The following is a 21,728-nucleotide window of genomic DNA, read 5'->3' as shown; positions in this document are numbered from 1 at the left end:
GAGTATTTACATCTGACTCAATCCTATAATGTGCTGTTAACAATGAATTAGATCTCAGTAGACTGGATTAAATCCCAGTTCTCACATTATACCCGCCCCCTCTCACATGTGGGAAGATCATGCTAATGCTTCTTTGGCCTGGCGGTAAATAGCATTTGATGATCATCATGTAAATGCCCTCTTATACTTTCTGTCGTCATTATCCTCTGTTCTGATCACTCTGTTGTGCTAGGATACATAATATGCTATCCCCAGTGGCAGCTGCATTTTTATGTATGACTATTCCACATTTGTATTTATGTATGGAGTTTGCTGTTGATGCTAAAAGTGCTGTGATGAAAAAACAAAGCACATGAAACATGCATGCCTTGAAAACTTCTGCTCTTCTGTGCCAATGTCTTTCCTGATCATAGTGCAGAGCTAGTGTTAGTGTGTGTGTGTGTGTGTGTGTTTATGTGTGTGTGTGTATATATATATATATATGCTTTCGTAGATTTTCACGGGTACAGGAATGCAGGTTTTGGTGTCCTCGGGTGTCTTCCCGTGTAAAAGTTGGGGTGTCTAGGCGACGTTTCGACGAGGTCTCACTCGTCATCTTCAGGCTGGAACAAGCGTGACGACACATCCCGCTTGCCAGACATCTGGAAATTAGCCCTCCCCACAAAAACTGACACCAGATCCAGAGGCACACAGAACGCCAACACCAATCAACCACACCAGACCCAAACCCAGACCCTCTCCACAGATGAATTACTGACACCATCCAGTAGCCAATCCATGGTGGCACCTCCGGATGCTGCACCCCCCTGCAATCCCTACACAGATCTGGCTGACACAAGCCACAAAACCACAGCTCGCCCCTATACACGAAGCCAAGCCAAAGCACAACTAAGTGCAATACAGCCATCTTCTCAGGAAAACTCTTCACAAAGTTCAAGAGGTCAAGACACAAAGACTTTAGCAACTAATCCACACCTAATGACCCACCTAAGTGGTACTCAGGATATCACTCAAGAAATCACTCAAGGTATCTCTCAAGTAATTAAGGAACAAAAGAAGAAAAGGCACACTAGCCTGGGAACTTCCTCTCTGCCCAGAACATTGGAGGCTAGACACCACACCCCCTCTACAGTATTTATAGGAACTCAAACATTGAGATCCCGCTCTGTTCCAGTAACAAGAAGCCGAAAGCACCAGCCTGAAGATGACGAGTGAGACCTCGTCGAAACGTCGCCTAGACACCCCAACTTTTACACGGGAAGACACCCGAGGACACCAAAACCTGCATATATATATATATATATATATGCTTTCGTAGATTTTCACGGGTACAGGAATGCAGGTTTTGGTGTCCTCGGGTGTCTTCCCTTTTACACGGGAAGACACCCGAGGACACCAAAACCTGCATATATATATATATATATATATGGCTGAATCAATGAGTTTGAGTGATTTACCTCTGTTGCAAAGCAGCGGTGGGGAACCTGTTTGTCTCCATGGGTCAGATCCTGATCAGGATCGGCCTCATGGCCCAGATGAGCGCAGCCACTCACTTCTCCATCACGTGATGTCATTATGACATTATGTGATTGACAGGTGGGTGGCTTCCACCACCACGCCAGCTATAGGGAGCCCCAAGGCTTCTCCTGTTTGTGTGCAAGTTGGAGAAGTATCAAGGCTCCCTCAGCTGGGGGGCAGGATGCCTTCTGAGGCAGCAGAGCTGTTCAGCTGGGGGGGGGGCAAGAGACCTCTTCCACCCCCCAGCTGAGCAGTTCAACGAAGCCCCAATGCTCCTTGGCTCGTAATTGAGACCGAGATGCGTTGGGACTCGCTCACCCTGTAGGGCTAGATCATGTATCTTGGAAGAAGCAGCCAAGACAAATTACAGTCATCATGATATATCAGCATATACTGGTTGCTGAGGTGTTGTTGTTTTTTTAGGAACCCCCTAAAATTGTTTCCTAAAAACCCACCTAAAATTTCCCCCCGGGCATCACTTCTGCCTTTGAAATCCCAGTAATGTCTGGGAAATCCCAAACATATGGCAGCCCTAACTAAACTAAATAATCAGAGGGTGAGTTGTTGTACTAACAACAGCAGTAAGTTGCTTAGCTATTTCCCCTGCTGGACTTCCAAGATGAGACATGAATCCCAAACTCATAAGGCAAGATTCACTGAAAACCCTACCTAATAATAATAATAATAATAATAATAATAATAATAATAATAAAAAAATTATTACCTACAAGCAGTGGGAGAGTTCTCTAAATTTGATGGTGGAGCAAGCCGTTTGTGTGGGGTATCTATCTCACTATCATCTTTCTCTCTCTCTCTCTCTCTCTCTCTCTCTCTCTCTCTCTCTCTCTCTTTCTCTCTCTATCTCTATCTCTCTATCTCTATCTCTATCTCTATCTCTATCATCTCTATCTCTCTATCTCTATCTCTATCTCTCTATCTCTATCTCTATCTCTCCCTGCCCCCAATCGCAAGAGCCCCAGGAAACTGTGTCAGAGGTTTTTGCCCAATCCTAGCTCACTTGGCACCCAGAACACTTTCACAAGTTTTCCCTTGCTGGCAAGCAGGCCCTGGTCACGAGCAGAGGCTGGGTGATTCATGGATCCTCATTGTGGCTTTCACCGTGCAATTAACAAGATAAGTGAGTCCCTGGCAAGTTATAGTGCCGCGGACCCTCGGGTGTGTTCTGCAGACCTCCGGGGTCCCCGGACCCGTAATTGGGAACCACTGCTTTAGTATGTTCTTTAACTTGTGCTTTTTATATGTTAGTGAATCCTAAGCAACACAGACATTTAATATAATATTCCAAATAATACAAAAAACACATCAACTAAAAATGCTGATTATCAGCCATAAATGAAAGATACCAAGATTAATTTAAGTACAGAAACAAAATCATTAAATTTCAAATCTCCATATAAGGATTTACTTGGTTGACCCAAAAGAAAAATGAATTTTGTCCATATAGCTAAGTCTCTCTCTCTCTCTCTCTCTCTCTCTCTCTCTCTCTCTCTCTCTCTCCACACAGAGGAAACTTGAGAGAAAGTAGTTGGTACAAAGTCTTCTAAAACTTTTGAAAAATATCAAAACTAATCTTTAAGAATAATCAAGAATACCGTTTTTGAACATCTTCTATGTCAGAGAGCCATCAAAAGTAAAGAGCATTGGGAATTTCCTTCCCTTAACACTAAGAACGAAGCAGAAAGATCCCTGTTTTCTTATCTCTTTCCTTCCATTTTCAAACCCGAAACCTCGTACGCTGAAGCCATCTAGGTCAGCAACTCTCATGGGGCCGTGGAAGAAGAAAACAGCTGCAGACTGTGGTTATTCAGTGCTTCATCGTATAAGCAAGCACTGCTGGGCACATTTAGGCTTGATATAAGCACCATTCAGGCATTCTGCTCATGGGTGAAAACCCACATGCGAGTAGGGGATGAGCATGCGAAGCAGTTTCGCCACCTCTGCCGTCTTCCATCTCATGGATGGTGAAGGTCTGAACCGTCAAACCTCTTGTGGAGACTCTGTATGGTTTAGAACTCAGATTATTGCGTGGGGAATGTCTCCCTGAGTAGAGGAAGTCTTGACCTCCATGAGTTGAAAGGCGAGGGACAGGAGACGTTTGTTGCGCTTGTCCCCATTCACCATGCTTGCAAGTAGATTTTATTTGTCACCATAACACTTGACTAGGGCTGTAGATTGTTCAAAATGTTCTATATGCCTAACTTCCAGCCTGAGCTTGCGGTGAGTATTCATATAGCAACCATACATTCCTGTCACTCTTCCTTTTATGTAGCCTTGGATATCCTCTTCAAAAGGTTATAATGTACTGGGGCTCTTCTGACAGACAAATGGCAGCTACTTGTTGTTGTTTAGTCGTGTCCAACTCTTTGTGACCCCATGGACCAGAGCACTCCAGGCACTCCAGTCTTCCACTGCCTCCCGCAGTTTGGTCAAACTCATGCTGGTAGCTTCGAGAACACTGTCCAACCATCTCGTCCTCTGTCGTCCCCTTCTCCTTGTGCCCTCCATCTTTCACAACATCAGGGTCTTTTCCAGGGAGTCTTCTCTTCTCATGAGAGTATTGGAGCCTCAGCTTCACAATCTGTCCTTCCAGTGAGCACTCAGGGCTGATTTCCTTCAGAATGGATAGGTTTGATCTTCTTGCAGTCCATGGGACTCTCAAGAGTCTCCTCCAGCACCATAATTCAAAAGCATCAATTCTTCGGCGATCAGCCTTCTTTATGGTCCAGCTCTCACTTCCATACACTGGGAAAACCATGGCTTTTACTATACGGACCTTTGTTGGCAAGGTGATGTCTCTGCAGCTAGATCTATTTTAATCTAGCCTTATCGTTCAACATGCTTCACCCCCTCCAATCTGACTAGGTTTCAATTAAGGCTGGGTGATGTATAGGCTTGAAGTCCACGTTGTGGTAATCATTACATGATATTCAACATGGTCACATATTGCGAATCATGTGTGTGCATGCGCTATGTAAAAAATTGCAATATGGGAAAAACTGCGAAGCTAGCGTTGCTTCTTTCATGATTTCTGCCGCCCCTTTGCTCTGTAAAAATGTGTCTGTTTTAGAACCCTAAGCAGTAGCAGTTGCCAGGACAGTACCCTGTTTGCCTCTACATATAGGTAAATGTACCCCTGCCCGTACGGGCCAGTCGTGTCCGACTCTGGGGTTGTGCGCCCATTTCACTTAAGAGGCCGGGGGCCAGCGCTGTCAGAAGACACTTCCGGGTCACGTGGCCAGCGTGACAAAGCTGCTCTGGCGAGCCAGCGCAGCACACGGAAATGCCTCTACATAGCTCCATCCTTATTTCAGACATCGGTATATCGTGATATTTAGCTGGTGGCATATCACAGTGTTGAAAACCAGACATCACTCAGCCCCAATTCCGATATGCCTGGTGTTTTCCACTAGGAAGGGCAACGATAATAATAAAATCTCACAAGCTTTTTGTTAACATTGATGATGTTGGACTTTGATTCTCTTGGGATCTGCTTTGAAACTTTGCTGCTAAAGGTTTGCAGCTAGGTTTTAGCCAGCGGTGCCTTTGCTTAGACGGCTGCTTTTGTTCTCCTGGCCCACCTGCTAGGCCTCTTCCCATTGATAAATCCACGGGACTGCTGTGCCTGCCTTGGCGCTTCATTTTTTGGCTTCTGTCACTTCTCCCTTGGCTTTCTTCTCTGGTGTAATCTGCCACGGCTGCTGTTGACAGCACTAGCAGCCTTCTGGACCCCTGCAGCTTGTAGCTCTTGTGGGTGACGGCCGAATCTCTGGTGTCTTCAGCTGATGTCCTTGGGCTGAATGTCAGAGGAATAAATGACGAGAAGCAGCCCTTAAGGAAATGATTTGCAGTTCTGGTTGACACGGCCAATAATTTTATTCTTCCCAAATTCACAAGTGCCAAAAAAGCTTTTATTGCTTTGTGCAATTGACTAGAACCTCCTCCCTTGTATCATTCCATATCATGCCAGCCTCTTCATTTCGTTACCATCCCTCAGCAGCTGGGACACGTGAACCGGAATTAATACTTGCGTTGGAAGTGGAAATTCTTCAGCATAAATGCAGAAGAACAGCAATAAGAATTCCTTTTATACACTGCATGAAATGCATTTGAGATCTTATCAAGACAATTCATTGTTTCCCTCCCCCATTAACAACAATAACAACAATTTATTTATACCCCGCCCATCTGGCTGGGTATCTCCAGCCACTTTGGGTCGCTTCCAACCAAAGATTAAAAATACATTAAAACATCAGTCATTAAAAACTTCCCTAAACAGGGCTGCCTTCAGATGTCTTCTAAACATCAGATAGTTGCTTATTTCTTTGACATCTGATGGGAGGGCGTTCCACAAGGTGGGCGCCACTACCGAGAAGGCCCTCTGCCTGGTTCCCTGTAACTTCGCTTCTTGCAGTGAGGGAACTGCCAGAAGGCCCTCGGCGCTGGACCTCAGTGTCCGGGTTGAACGATGCGGGTGGAGACGCTCCTTCAGGTATACTGGGCCGAGGCCGTTTAAATCCGAGACCATTTAAATCCGAGACTTATTTCTCTAATGGTAAACTGGTCTTTACCAAAAGGCCTCCTTCGTGGTAATGAAAGCAAGACTATTTAGCATTTATATTGTATACTCTCCAAAATTTCTCCAATGTAAACAGGGACATCCTAGTCAACAACAGCAACAACAACAACAACAACAACAACGATGTTGATGTTATTTATACCCTTCCTATTTGACTGGCTTACCCCAGCCACTCTGGGCATCTTCCAACATATATAAAAACGTAGTAAGACATTAAACATTTTTTAAAAACTTCACTATACAGGGCTGCCTTCAGGTGTCTTCTAAAGGTTATATCAATTATCAATCAGGGATTGGTAACTCCATATTCTCCAACATACTTCCAGTGACAACAGGGACACCCTACCATATCCTCTAGCATGTATCCGTTGAAAATAGGGACGTCCTAAGGAAAAGCAGGACATTCCGGGATCAAATCAGAAACTGGGATGGCTTCTGTAAATCTAGGAAAATAGGGACCCTTGGAGGGTCTGATATTGTGCTTTAGATGTCTTCAAGGCACTGTGCATGTCTTCTCTGAAGTAAGTCCCAGTAAGACTTGCTTTCAGGTAAGTCTGTATATAGGATTACAGCTTCATTTGTACAACAGCCCTGTATGGTTAGCTAATGCTATGTTAATTTACAAATGGCTGGCAGAGAGGAAAGTGACTCAGCTAGTGAGTTTTTGGGTGAATTGAAATTTGAACCAAGCAGTTATCCAGTATACCATTAAATGGTTTATTTTGCAAACCTCTCTGTGATGGTATGGAAATAATAATAATAATAATAATAATAATAATAATAATAATAATAATATAATATAATGGAAGATACTTGTCGTACCCTATTTTTTCTCTGAAACAGCTGGCGATGTTTCTTCATAGGAACGCTTTCTGTGGATATCTTATATTAAGAAAAAATAATTTGTTTTTTTTAAAAAATGAGTACGGTGGTATTGCAATGTGGCAACTTTCTCATCTACAGAAAGGATTATGTGAAATCTTTTAAATTGTTTTATTCAATGTTCATCCTAAACTGGAGAAAGCTGTGGGGTTTTTGTAAAGGGGGGGAAAAGGCAATATTATTGGAACCCATCAGGTAAATGCTGAAGTCTTCTGTACTAAAATTCCATGTAAATCTGCTTCAGAGATACGGTGTGTTGCGTAGCATATAGACAACATCTCACAAAGGCAATTCTTAGAACAAATACAAGCACAACCTGTTCTTTGTGAAGCTGTTATTCATAGGACAACCTAGAGACAAAGAAAGCAGCTTCCAACTTGTTGCCTCACCGATGGTAAAATTGCTTGGATATCATAATTAAAAATGTCAGGTCCTTACAGGAGCATTAGCTTGGCAATGGTGTTTTTATACACTCTAGCAGGGGCAGGAAAGAAGAGAGCGGCTCTGGAAATTTGCAAAATGTGAAAATGAATTGGCAGAGCAAAATCTTGTCATAACATTCTCCATTGCAAGCTACAAGATACCTGACAGCTTATATACCCTGCAGTAGATCATTTTGGCAGCATATTTTGTGCAGGAAATAGGACTTTGGGAGAACGGACATTTTGAGAAATTGTTGGTGTTCCGTAAAGAAAGGAGAGATACTTGGCTAAGATTTAAGATAGTCTTGAAATGGAACATTAAAAAAGCACTATAGTACAAAACAAAACATCCCGCATCATATCCTTGTGTGTGTGCGTTAGCTTAGAAGGGGGAGAAGCCTGTATGCTGAGGGAAAGTAGGACACTGATTTTTTAAAAAATAATTTGGCCCGGATAATAGTTGGCCCTGAAATGTATCACGAAAAGATTAAATGTGAATACTGCCTTCATTTTTCTTTTCTTTTTTGCAATAACTACTCTGGGGAAAATCCATACAGAATATGCTGCTGCCTTCGTACACTTATAGGCAATTTTGTGTTCCACTTGGTAACCTTTTTAGCAGGATGCAGAGGAAAGAATCCAGCATATTACTATTGAACTTGGCGATACTGAAGTACTTACTATTATCTTTACAGCTGTGACTTTTTCAAGCACAAGAGTTCGGTAATAAGCGATATACGTCCTCTATCTGAGCAGATAACTTCCTGTACTGACAGAGAAATTTAGTATCTGTCTGTCTTCCTCTTCATTTTCCAGGGAGAGACTGCTTGAGAGTACCAATCAAAGATTACATCTTTCCTACTAACTGCAGCAGTATAGTATAGAAAGTGCTTGAGAGGGGAGAGATGAACTGTAAAACCCATTTTTATACAGACATTTATTTATTTATATTGTTAGATCTATCCTGCCCTTTCTCCTGTTATGGCCCAGGATTCTGTACACATAGCATGGTATTTAACTAAGTTTCACTCAAAGTAGACCTATTGGGAGGAATTCAGTGTTGAACCCAGTCAGATGGGTGGCAAATAAAATAATAATAATAGCAGCAACAACAACAACAACAGAAACAGAAAGCAGCAACCGCCACCACCACAACAAGAAAGAATGGGAAATTATTTAATTTATTTAGGAGACCACTGTAAGCAGATGAAAACATTAGCAGGATTCTAATAACACTTGTAATGTCACAAGCACTATGGATAATATGGACAGATGCAAAATATAGATTAGGAAATTATATGCAGCTGAAAATGTTGACAATAGAACCCAGAAGGGGGATGGTGGGAAGTCTCGAGATTCAGAGAAATCTCTATATATGGATATGCATTTGGTGTTGTTAGAACTTTACATTTGTAAAATCCAATAAAAACAATTTCAAAAAACAACCACAACAAACTATTACTATTATTATTGTTGTTGTTGTTGCCTCTGTGCTGCTGGCTTTTGCTCATACACCAGTTTAGTTAAAACCATCTCCACATCTTGTGGCAGTGAATTCTGTTAGCCCACTTCAGAAATTAAGCTCCATATGTTCGAAGAACATTGGTGGAGGAGGTTCTGCGCAATGGACACCCCACTTTCCTCACTGGCTCTACCCCCCAGACCTTCTGCACATTGCCAGAAGGTCTGAAGGAGGAACCTATACATGTTCAGATGAATAGATTGTGGAGTTTGGGACTCTGGGTCCCTTGGAGGAGCCTGTCACCTTCAGCTGAATTCAAAGGTTCCCCCATTTGCCTAACGCACTGAGGTCCTGGGGTGGAGCCAATGGGCAGTTGTAACTCTGAGAGCAGGCCAGCCCAGAACCCACTTGCTTAAGTGGAGAAATACTGTGTTTTTCGCTCCATAAGACACACTTGACCATAAGACGCACCTAGTTTTAGAGGAGGAAAACAAGAAAAAAAATATTCTGAACGAATATTTTTGTATGATTTTTGTGGTTCATGCTGTGGCCATAGACATGTGATTCGACAGTGAATTTGGGGTAGCCCAATGCAAAAACCCTGAGAATCCATGTGGATCCGTGCTTTGTAACCACGTTTTTGCACCATTGCGGCCCCACGAAACAGTGGATGTGTGGTTTTTTTGGTGCAGGCTGTAGCCATGGACTTGCTATGTGATCTGATGGTGAACTTGGGGTGACCCAGTGCAAAAATCCTGAGGATCCATGGGCTTTTACCTCCCCCCTCCCAGGCAGCCTCCTTTATCTCTAGCGTCCCTTATCTCCCTCCCCGATCGCTTGCCGATCAGCTGCTTCCTTTCAACACTCCCTTCCCTCTTAGTGTCTTTTATTTAGCTGGAGCAGTTTTTTGCTCCTCCTTTTCTTCTAATTTCTCTCCTCATTGCTCTAGTCTTCCTGTCTCCTCTCCTTGCAAGTTCCCTGTCTTTACCTTCCTCCTCCCAGGCAGCCTCCTTTATTGCTAGCGTCCCTTATCTCCCTCCCCGATCGCTTGTGGATTAGCGACTTTGTTTCAACACCCACTTCCCTCTTTCAAAAAAAAAAAAAAAAAAAGCATGATCGGCTTTTCTCCCCTGGGCATTTCGGCTCCAGGGACCACGCATTCGCTCCATAAGATGCACAGACATTTCCCCTTAACTTTTTAGGAAGAAAAAAGTGCGTCTTATGGAGCGAAAAATATGGCACTTCCTTTTGTGTGTTCTGAACCTGCTTCCAGTCAGGGATTTCGCTGCCTTCTCCAAGCAGCATCGCCATTCTGTGTGTCCCCACCCCCTTGGCACCGCATCTCAAATGGCCAGGGAAATAAATGTTTTGAGGCAACTCGCAGAGATTGTGGAACACTTCTATGGACCGAGCCAACACTTTTCAGCAGAACCAATTTCCCCAGGTAATTAGCTATTAAAGCATATGTACAACCTCTTCACTCGGATGCTTAATGAGGGTAGGTTGCAGGATACGGCGGAAAGCCGAACAGGTTGTCATACTGTGAGGGGGCTCAAAGGACCCAAGTGCCTGGGGATAACGAGTTTCATAAATTGAGCCACTCTCCGTTGGAGCATCCCCGCAGCAGGTAACTCAAATGACTGAACGGGAGGCACGTAATTAGGTAGACTTCATTACTTCTGTGTTAATAAATTAAAATAATTTAGGAACTTATATGGTTGGGAATCTGGGTGTAGTGATAAAAGAAATGTTTGCTTTTGTCTTTTTTCTGCTTTGATAATGTTGAGCTCTGGTGTGTTTGTGTGTTTGCTAGTTAATTAAATTCAGGAATTAATCTCATTGCTGTTAACCACTGTTGTCTTGTATTTTTTAAGTTCCCAGTGTTCTGTATGACTCTCTTCTTGATAAAAAAAAGTTCTTAAGGGAGTATGTAACATTCAGTTTTTGCTTTTTCCATAAAAAAAAAAACCTCTTATCAATTTCCCCCAGCCATGGACTTAAAGAATGGCTCCGGAAACGTGTACCAGGGACCAGCCCGCGGGAAGGCTGACACCATTTTCAGCTTGTCGGATGACGACTTCGTGGATTTGGTGCTAGGCAAGATCAACCCACAAAAGGTACAGATGCAGAATTCATGTATTAAAGGAATGACTTTTAATTAAGAGATGCTAAAGCAACAAGCCTAAACAAAGGATGGCTAGGGCAGCAACAACTTCCCATATTAAGAAAATACCTAATTTGTTAGTCATCTTGGACAGCTTGTTTTAGTTGTTACAATGCTATGTACAATACCTGAAGGCTCACCTCTCCCCATATGAAGTGTCCTGGCCCCTGCATTGTGTCAGGAGTTTAGCCTACACTCGAGTAGGACCCTGGCAGGGACACATGCTTGCCTGGCATGTTCTCTCCCTCCTGGTCAATCATTCAGGAGTTTCATAAGCTTTCTTCAGCCCGAACCTCACAGTGACCGATGCCAACCAACACCAGCACACTTAGGGATCCGCAGAGTTTGCGCAACTTGCGTGACAGACCTCAGCAACTCAGCATTTTGGCTAATCTACTTTATTTACATATAAACACACACGGAGCACTGCAACATGGCTCTCTCTCTCTTTAGCATCAGACAGCAAAGAGAAAAAGAACAAAGGACAGTAGTCCCACTTCACGGAACATAGTAACACAAACATCCTGTCTCTGTCACTTCCCACTCTGTGGAGTCAAAATATAGACCGTCGTGTGAAAGACAAAAATCCCATGACTGCCATCATGGAGCAGGAATTCTAACACATTCATCATCCGAGTTCCTTCTTCGTGTGCTTCCTCCACGTGAGGTCCGGAGGGTGGCAACACAAGAACAGGCCTTTTCTGTAGTGACTCCCCATTTGTGGGATGGGGTTTATCTGGTGTCTTCATTATATATTTTTAGGCACCAGACAAAAGCATTTCTCTTCAGCCAGGCCTTTGGCATGTCTGGAATTTTTCAGACGTTATGGCAAGCCTAGACATGACAGAATAGTGTGCACCAAGCCATAATGCTTAGCTATAATAGTGTGGGTTTATCAACTTCATTTTGTGCATCCTAAAAGTGATACATTGCTGAGAATTCGCCTCTTCATGTTCTGCATGCTGTTACGACTGGTTATGTATAGCCTAAGAATTGAGCATCAGCGTTGCTGAATTGATGACTTATCGTGCTAATGTGCTGCATTTCCTTTCTACCCATGGTAATATTTTGCAGTGGGCAATATGAGAATTTGCAGTCTCATAGCTCTACACTCCTAACTGTGGAATGGTCCAGATCTTCAAAATCACTATTCAGAATTATTCTAGCCTTTCCTTTCCTTTAGTTCAAAGAAACAACAACCCCTGGTGATTCGATAGGTTTGACCCCAATTGTCCACAGCAGATGCCGCTCCCGTCCCCAGTTAATTCCTCGTTGTCACATTCTCTTGTAACTGTTCTTTAAAAGTGCAACTCTGGAAGAGCAGAGACAGCCTCTTTAATTGTTTCCCCCCCACTCTGCTTGCTGTAGGCATTCATCTCTGGTAAGCTGAAAGTTAAAGGAAACATCATGCTGAGCCAGAAGCTGGGGACGATTCTTCAACAGTATGCAAAGCTGTGAGTTCCCTGCTGGATTGAGTTCGCCTGGGAAGAAAAAAGGAGCCGTTTCCTTTTTCAGATCAGCAACCTGAAACCTTTATGCAAATCCTGTCTTAGATAACTTCTAATAGACTTTATTGCTAACTCGCAAGCTGCCTTGATTCTTGCGGATACGGAAAATTGGTGTGGATGTTGATGGGTTTAACAGGATCTTTCTTCTTTCTTCAATGTTGCAAGCATTTATACCTTCCTTAGACTTTGTTCCTTGGAGCTACTTCCAATTAAAACACATTCAGTTAATATATTTCTATATGAAATTTAAACTTAATTCAATAAAACGTAACTTTGATACCATCCTGTTCTGGGTTATTGTTGTTCAGAAGCCTAAGCCATATTGCTCCTGTTACTTGGAGGGGCGGAGTCTACAATTATGAATAATATGTGGGATTTGTGTCTTGTACTTCAATTTGTAGATTGCAGGGATAACCAGGCCAAGTTTGTAGATTGCAGGGATAACCAGGCCAACAGTTGCAGCTATTTATTATTAGACTATAATAGGTCTCTCTGAACTCCATAGCAATAGGATTATTCTCTGAAAAATGGAGTGAATCTACCTATAATACAACTACAAAACCAACGAGAGTTACAATAATGTTACTAAGGACGGGTCAGAGAAGGAATCATTTTATTACCCATGTGATGTAGTGCTAAACCATAGTTTAGCATTACTTGCACAACCAGAGCAAGCCAGAGCAAACCCTTTGGTCTGCATGCAACAACTCTTGACCCACATGCCCAAGAGAGGAATATTGTGTTGTTTTTGTAACATTTTCTGGTGGTGGTGGTGGTGGTAAGTTCCTGAATTTAACCCACCAGAGATGTTTGCACACATTCATCCAAGTGTGTTATAGCATCATGTTCCCTACCAAATTTCACAAGTTGCAGGAAGGCGAGGCTAACTATCCCAGCATTCATGCCAGATGATGATGATCATCATCATCATATATTACTTATACCCTGCCCATCTGGCTGGGTCTCCCCAGCCACTCTGGCCGGCTTCCAACACAATATTAAAAACACGCTAAAACATCAAACATTAAAAACTTCCTTAAACAGGGCTGCCTTCAGATGTTTTCTAAAAGTCAGGGAGTTGTTTATTTCCTTGACATCTGATGGGAAGGGTTTCTACAGGGCGGGCACCTCCACACCCTCAATTTCTCCACTATAACTTTTTCAGGACTCTTTCGGATTGCATGACTCCAAGGGGGAAATTCATAATACATGGGGCTTAAGCATAAAGGTATATGATAATGAAAAATAATGAATCTGGATACAAAATGTGAAATTGGCAAAACAAGGCTACAAGTCCCACTTACCGTATTTTTCGCTCTATAAGTCGCACTTTTCCCCTCCTAAAAAGTAAGGGGAAATGTCTGTACATATTATGGAGTGAATGCAGGCTCCATGGCTTCAGCGAAAGCAATGTGAAGCCTCCGGAGGCTTCGCTGGAGAGCCACTGCGCAGCTTTCCCTCTCTGCGCAGCGTCCCTTCAGCGAAGCGGGAGGAGAAATGGAAGGGGCTCCGTTTCTCCTGCTGCTTTGCTGAAGGGGCGCTGTGCAGAGAGGGAGAGAATATTTTTTTCTTGTTCTCCTCCTCTAAAACTAGGTGCTTATGCTCGGGTGCGTCTTATAGAGCAAAAAATACGGTAGCTTCTGATGCCATTTTCAGTGTTGTTTTTCCTCATACTTTCAACAAAGACTTTCACGTAGGCTTTGTGTTGCTGTTCGTTCAATATGCTCTAGAGTTAGTGCTGTCAGAAGGCAGCTCTTGATATTTATGGTCAAACGTGCCATTTTGTAGCTAGCTTGACATTAATTTTCCACTTTACATGTGAGCTGGCCTTTTGCATCTCCTCTTGACAAAATGCAGCACAGACTTTCATCTTGGGCCCTGAAGACTTAGGATAGCAGGCGATTTATTGGAGCAAGGATCCTTCAGCATCGCTTCTGCAGACTCCTCTCTTGTCAGTTTCTCTCTTCGCTTTAATCGGCGGTAGTGCTGAACGATGTTGCCCTGCAACACAGCTCCATTAGCCCTCCAGGTCTGGAGCATCTCTGTTTTCCTTAGACTAGTACTGCTGACATATTCATGGTGTCCTAATTGTCAAGTCAGGCTGGTGGCAGACATTGGCAGATAGCAATGGGCAAAGCCATCGGTCTATGAATTCCTCATTTTTCCAGTCTTAAAATCAGTTATCCACATTTCCACACCAATTTGTGGGCTGTTGTTTTTAAAGTCCTCCTGGATATTCTCCAGCATTTTCATGCAGATATCTCCAAATATACATGTTTTCTTAGGCAATTTTGCCCAATGTACATGTTTTTGCAAATCAGCTTTCCCCAATATAATGCACCTGTTGTGTTATTTTCACTAATACATGCATACAGAATCTGGATTTTTGTGTGCATTACTTGGCTGCATTACAAAATCAGGGTAAGTGCCCATTTCAAAGGGGGACTGCATTTCGATTCATGTGTTGCTTTGGAAAGAGCGAATTTTGAATTTAAATGCGAAGTCTCTTGGCTGGGAAGGGGGTCCCAGGCATGTTTCAAACTGGTGATGCTTTAGAAAAACAGAAGGATGCTATGTGTTCTGTAGCATAGAACAAAGTCAATACACTGGATATTTGCTAAACTGCAAGTTCTGCCTCCAAAAATGAGAAAGCAACGGGTTGATTTAGAGCTGCATGTAAAAAAAAAAGTTGCTTGGATCATTGGTAAGCTTGTCCAATTTAAGTTTCTTTGAATGCTTTCTCCAGGACGGACTTTATGCCTTTTCCCCTGTTGTCTGCATTGTCGCCTTACGCAGTTCATTCCCATTTCCTGCAAACCAAGTGAAGCGTTACAGCTCAACATCCTTTTAAGCGACCCATTTAATGGCCTTTTAAATAACATGCGAGAATAGAAGTGAAATAGGGGTAAAGCCCGTAATGTGTTTTGCCTTTGCTTCAGCCTGGCTTTGGGCCTCTGGCTATTCCTCTAAGCCACTGGAATTTCTCTTAATTAGGTTGTTCCAGAGGATTTGACTGCCCCTAAGAACTGTCCTCGGGAATTACAGACATTTGCGCTTAAATGTCGACAGGTGCATTCCTTATTAAAGAATCGCTTTAAAAATGAATGTGATGATGAAAGGACAGGAACTTTGCAGCCCTATCTGAGTAGTAGAAAGGAGACGCCATTTAAACAACTCCATCTGCTATGCAGAACACACATCGTCTTCCTCAAGGTGCCACTTTCTATGGCTTGGACTGCCAACATGGCATCTCAGGCTTGGGCATTTATGTGTCATCTGCAAGTGACATCATTAGTGTCACATGTAAAAAGGTAAAGGGACCCCTGACCATTAGGTCCAGTCACAGACGACTCTGGGGTTGTGGCGCTCATCTCGCTTTATTGGCCGAGGGAGCTGGTGTACAGCTTCCGGCCCACGTGGCCAGCATGACTAAGCCGCTTCTGGCGAACCAGAGCAGCACACAGAAATGCCGTTTACCTTCCCGCTGGAGCGGTACCTATTTATCTACTTGCACTGTGTGCTTCCGAACTGCTAGGTTGGCAGGAGCTGGGACCGAACAACGGGAGCTCACCCCGTCGCGGGGATTCAGACCACCAACCTTCTGATTGGCAAGCCCTAGGCTCTGTGGTTTAACCCACAGTGCCACCCACATCACGTGTACAGAGGCCCTAACTTTTCCCATGATGCTCCTCTTAGTGCGTTTGTCAAGCAGTTCTACGAATTTTGTAGAAAAAGTCAAATCCACAATTATGGACTGAGGGGCTTTAGAAAAGGATGTCAGTGTATACTATGCAAAGCATATACTGATTCTTGCTCTACAATATGTTTTTATAACCCTTGAAGCCCGCATTCTAAGAAACTAGTTTTGCGAGCCTTCGAGATTTAGGCTTCTTGCGCTTGAAAGACCAAAAAAATTAGAGCAAATTTAAAATAATGTGAAATTCTAGAATTCTAAAATTTAGCTGACTTCTGAATTTGTGCAAAACCTTGCTGCGGTTCTGGCTATGGGGCTCACTGGGGAGTGATGAATGCTTGACACCAACCTCCATACCCTGGAACATTTCCCTGATGAAAATAGAGACATCCTACTTCACAACAACAACAACAACAACAGCAACAACAAATTTAATAATTTATACGCTGCCCGTCGGATTGGGTTGCCCCAGCCACTCTGGGTGGCTTCCAACATATATGAAAACATAATAAAACTGTACATGCCTGCCTTCATATGTCTTCTAAAGGTCGTATAGTTACTTATATGCTTGGCTTCGGGGGTCGCATAACTCCATACAGAGCAATTCTTTGATGAAAATAAGGGGGGTCCTAAGGGAAAGTGGGACATTCCGGTATCAAATCAGAAACCAGACGGCTTCTGTAAATCTGGGGTCATCCCTGGAAAATAGAGAACCTTGGAAGGTCTGCATACTCTGGACAGTACACTATTTTGGAAGCAGCCAATGGCTGGTGGAGAGAGACACATATTCAGGTAGAGAGATGCAGGTGGCGCTGTGGTCTAAACCACTGTGATCTAAACTCTTGGAAGGAATCCACATGATGAGTTGAGCTCCCATTGCTCTGTCCCAGCTCCTGCCAACCGAGCAGTTCAAAAGCACACCAATGCAAGTAGATAAATAGGTGGGAAGGTAAACGGCGCTGTAGTGGGAAGGTAAACGGTGTTTCTGTGCACGCTGGCACTCATCACAGTGTCCCATTGTGTCAGAAGTGGTTTAGTCATGCTGGCCACATGACCCGGAAAGCTTATGTGGACAAACACCAGCACCCTCAGCCTAAAAAGCAAGATGAGCACTGCACCCCATAATCGTCTTTGACTGGACTTAACCGTCCAGGGGTCCTTTACCTTTACCTACATATTCAGGTGTGAGGGGGAGAGGTATTCTCCAAAGTGATGAATATGGCTGGCTGCTGAGTTATCTAATCAGAGAGACAACCTCTCTAATGAGAGAGAGAGACAGAGAGAGAGAGAAAAGGCAAAATGCAAAGAGTCTGACAGCAGACACCATAATGGACTAGCTGTTTACCCAAAGATTCACGTTTATTTCCTCTGTAGAATAACACACACACGTGCACACACAGACACAGACACACAGTCACAGGCATTTCCAAGGCTTATAAACGGCGATTGGATGTAGAAAGTAAAAATGCCTGTAAAGTAGTTCAAATGGTTTTTAAAAAATGAAAGCACAATTCAAAGCTGCAGAAATAACATCCTTGAAATTGCATTTAAAGCCTAGGGTGCCATAATTAGGAGACTTTCGTCAAAAGGAAAGAATTCAGAAACACTGGTTCCCAGAGGAGGTGGATTTCAACTGACTTGGTGCCAATAACTTCCTCAGTGCAATGACTTGTTTGGCTGTCCTGGTTGGACAGGGTCCCTGTGCGCAAGGTAGTGCAGAAAGAAGGCCCAATTGCTGGGGACAAGGTGAAAAAGTGTGGCCCTGCTCTACCATCAGCACTGACACTCACTGCATGTGAGTAATGCATGAGCAGAGCTAATAATAATAATAATAATAATAATAATAATAATAATAATAATAATAATAATAAATTTATTACTTTTATCCGCCCATCTGGCCGGGCCTCCCCAGCCACTCTGGGTGGCTTCCAACAGGATAGTAAAAACACAATAAAACATCAAACTTTAAAAACTTCCCTAAACAGAGGTAATAAACCATCCCGGAATAGTATATGCTTTACACTGCTGCAGTTCAGTTTAAACAAGTGGCTTTGCACCTCTGTTTGTCCCCTTCTTTCTTTTTTTCATCTTAGCTTATAAACTCATTTTGCATTTAGCATGATACCGAGTGGATTAATGGTGTTGAAACTGACTTACTGACTGTCATTTTGAGATTTGTGTTTGTGCTTATGGTCACCTGCATTGTGCCTTTTTTCACAAGTGAAATTGGATTAAAAATGTTTTTTTCAAGCAGGTAGCTCTATGACATATCTAAAAGATCATCTCGTCTCTTATAGACCCAACTGATTTTTGAAATGCAAAAACACATTTAAAACATAGCTGTCTGACCACTCCGAATCTGGGAAGCTTTGGTGGCAAATGTTCGACGTAGGAACTTTATGAGGAAATACAGCTTATGCCTGCCCTTTCATCCACACTTGCCATCCCCTCTTCCTCCCCAGTTTGTGTGAATTCGCAATTCACCTTGAGCCAGTTCTACATGCTCACAAGCTGCCTTAGAATAACCTAATATTGCATGGCCTAACCCAATATTGTATTGCGTGTCCTGAAAATAAGGAGGGCAGCGAAAGTTCAGCACAGTTTTTTATTTCTCTTACCCTCTATTGACTGGCAGGTTTACAAAGGGTTACAGAATATGAATGGCAGGAAATTGGTTGGGGAAGCCGGTCCACGTTTGGGCCAATTTCATTTGTGTTGAAGTGGCCTTGGTTATCTTTGAAAGAACTGAAAGCCTGTGTCGTTCTTTTCTTATTTGCTTTTATTGTAGTCTGCACTAGGCTATTCTTGGGAATTGAACAGATGAGCCGGGAACCCCTTACATCAGGAAGCAGAGCTGCTCCGAGATTGTAACACAATGAACACAATCTCCTGGCTTGCCTGTCACATTTCTCCCATGAGTAGAGTTGTGAGGACAACTCGTTTTTGTCCGCAAGATCACCCTCAAGCTTAGCAAGACTTGATCCTCACAGGAGAACAAACATCCATGGAGACTTCCGGATAGGTTCATTTAGGATTGCAGCGGAAGGAAGGATGCAATCTTGCTATATGGTTTATCTTTGGTTAGGATTCTTTTCTTTTTGTCAGGTTCACTCAGCCTTGGAAGAGAAACCAGCGTTTTAATTTTACACTTGGTTCCCCAATCCTGTTAGCATCTTCTGAATGCTTTTAAGGAGGATTTTCATGTCAAGGTACACACTGAAACATTATCGGTCTGGTATAGGGAATTTGATTGCAGTGCATGCCAATCACTATTCCTGAGAAAATTAAATTTTCAATGCATTAAGGTTTCCCTGTCTGGGATTTGTACTCTGTCCTTGCCTTACCTTGGCATTCTTTCTTCAAGATCAAAATGCCCCACTTCTAACATACGATGCTGTTGCCTCTTTCACCGACTGTTTTGAAAATACCTCCAATTTTTCTAGAGAAGAAAGGACATGGCAGATACGTATTTCCATCTCTATCTGAGATAGAGTGTCTGCCCCTGCCTTCAGATTTATAATCTAAAAAGACATGGCACAAAAGGAAGACAGATTGGGAGGGGAGAGGAAAAACGTAAGCTCATACAAGTTCTTAGTTACAAGTTTTGGTTTATTGATTGAAGATGCTTGTGTCTCAGCTGTGCTGATGGAGTGGTCCTGCATTCTTGCATCTTCCATCTGCAGTTGCCCAATCTAATGACTTCTTCAGAAAGCCAGTGGTGATCCAATTCTTTTCCCGATACAAAAATGGACAAATACACATGTTTCTTTTATTTTTAATATTTCAACGTGGTGAAAGTAGTTTAACGGACGAAAGAATAAAACTCTTAGAGGAGAAAGGAGCAAACATATTACAAATCAACTGGTGCACCCCATATCAAATATGATTGGTTTCTTAAATTTTCAGTTGCCTTGCATTACATTTGACATTTAGCGTTTGTAATACATGAATACACATCTATAATAACTTTCGTGTAAGTTTTAATTGGCCATGTAATGGTTCTGAAAGTGTAGGCCAGCCTTCCCCAATCTGGTGTCCTCCAGATAGTTTGGACTATAATTCCCATCAGCACTAGCCAGATCGCAGCATCAGCTGTGCTGTCTGAGACTCATGGGAGTTATAGTCGAAAACATCAGGAGGGCATCAGGTTGGGGGCCACAAGCACAATCATGAAAGAAGATGACAGTTAAATTTACTCCTGAATAGCCCTAATGAATAATAATAATTGACAGTAGTAGTAATGCTGAGAATTATTATTATTATTATTATTATTATTATTATTATTATTAACAACTCCAGAAGAGCAGCCATGTTGCAACAAAAGGGAGCTCAGACCTTTCAAATGACCAGTGTATTTATTGCCACTCCTTTCATTCTCTCATTTCATTTAATTCTCACATTCCTCCAAGGAACTGAGACCCCCCTCATTAGGCTGAAAGACAGTGGCTAGTCCCAGTCCACCCACCGAGTGAAGATTTGAATCTGGGTCTCCTCGGTTCTAGCCTGACACTGTGACCACAATGATGTTCTGTGTCTGTTTTCAGTTTGTACACAATGTGCTCGTTTCCTGCAAAGGATCCAGGTGTTTTTCTTAAGACGACACTTCTCTTGCAAAGGATAGCGTGGGTGCCCCAATTCGCTTGCCAAAGTTGCCATTGTCAATTTGGAGCTCAGTTGCTTGACGGCTGCTCCCACCTGGCAACCCGTTTGTGTGAATAATAAGACGACTTCCCAAATGACCTTGGCTTATTTCTGAGTATATTGTACCTCCCTTCTTTCTCTCTTTGCACTTTCAAATGTAGTTGAAATAGCTAGAAGTGTGTGAAGAGCCACTCATGCAAATTGCTTGCTATGTGGAGCTGCTTCTGTGTGGTAAATTACAATGAGTGAATGGAGCCTCCGTTATGTGACCAGTAGCAAAATCCTATCTAGCCTAGTCAGTTTCACTGTGAAAGACTGAAGGGCCTGTTTAGTGCGTGGGAGCAGCGGATGAGTGTACCACTCCAGTTTGGGAATACTCACTCTTTTTGGATGGAAAGGATTCTGAGAAGTCGTTGAGTTTTGAGAGGACAAAATTCCAGACAAATCCATGCAAGCTGTGTGCTCCCTGCCTAGGATTCCAGCTTCAAAAAAGCAAAGTAGTGCAAGCTCTGAAGTCTGCAGCTGGATCTACACTGATCTAAACGTTATTAAATATAATGCTCTATAACTTTTAATGGCAGTTTCCCTACTCTGCCGCGCTCTATGGTATCAGATTCTACTAATACATTTAATAACGTTATAAACCATGAGTGTGGACCCACCCTGTATATTATACTTTCCAAGTAACTGAATTCAGGGCTGGAGCTGTAAGTTGGCACAGTTGGGCAATTGTTGAGTCCCACATATCCCTGCAGATACTCTCTAAACGTAAAGGTAAAGGTACCCCTGCCCGTACGGGCCAGTCTTGACAGACTCTGGGGTTGTGCGCCCATCTCACTC

General features: G+C 42.9%; 1 protein-coding gene and 1 long non-coding RNA gene across 2 annotated transcripts in view; one reads left to right on the top strand and one right to left on the bottom strand.

Moving 5' to 3' along the window:
- The window catches only part of LOC310827006, a 104,862-nt gene extending 92,028 nt beyond the window's left edge, over positions 1-12,834 (bottom strand). Inside the window, exons 1-3 of the long non-coding RNA XR_014556126.1 lie at positions 10,124-12,834; positions 4,824-9,308; positions 3,936-4,648 (exon numbers count right to left, since the gene is read on the bottom strand). This is a non-coding gene — a long non-coding RNA (uncharacterized lncRNA). The remainder of the gene's footprint in view (positions 1-3,935; positions 4,649-4,823; positions 9,309-10,123) is intronic.
- Positions 1-12,835, top strand: part of HSD17B4 (hydroxysteroid 17-beta dehydrogenase 4) — a 78,538-nt gene extending 65,703 nt beyond the window's left edge. The window contains exons 23-24 of the mRNA XM_083702311.1: positions 10,871-10,998; positions 12,414-12,835. Of these exons, the coding sequence (XP_083558437.1) occupies positions 10,871-10,998; positions 12,414-12,503 (218 nt within the window). The 3' untranslated portion in view covers positions 12,504-12,835. The remainder of the gene's footprint in view (positions 1-10,870; positions 10,999-12,413) is intronic.
- The last annotated feature ends 8,893 nt before the right edge of the window (positions 12,836-21,728 follow it).

The sequence above is a fragment of the Podarcis gaigeae genome, assembly GCF_964106915.1.
Source record: "Podarcis gaigeae genome assembly, chromosome: 11".
In the NCBI taxonomy this organism is placed as follows: Eukaryota; Metazoa; Chordata; class Lepidosauria; order Squamata; family Lacertidae; genus Podarcis; species Podarcis gaigeae.
This window is presented reverse-complemented; position numbering and strand designations above follow the sequence as displayed.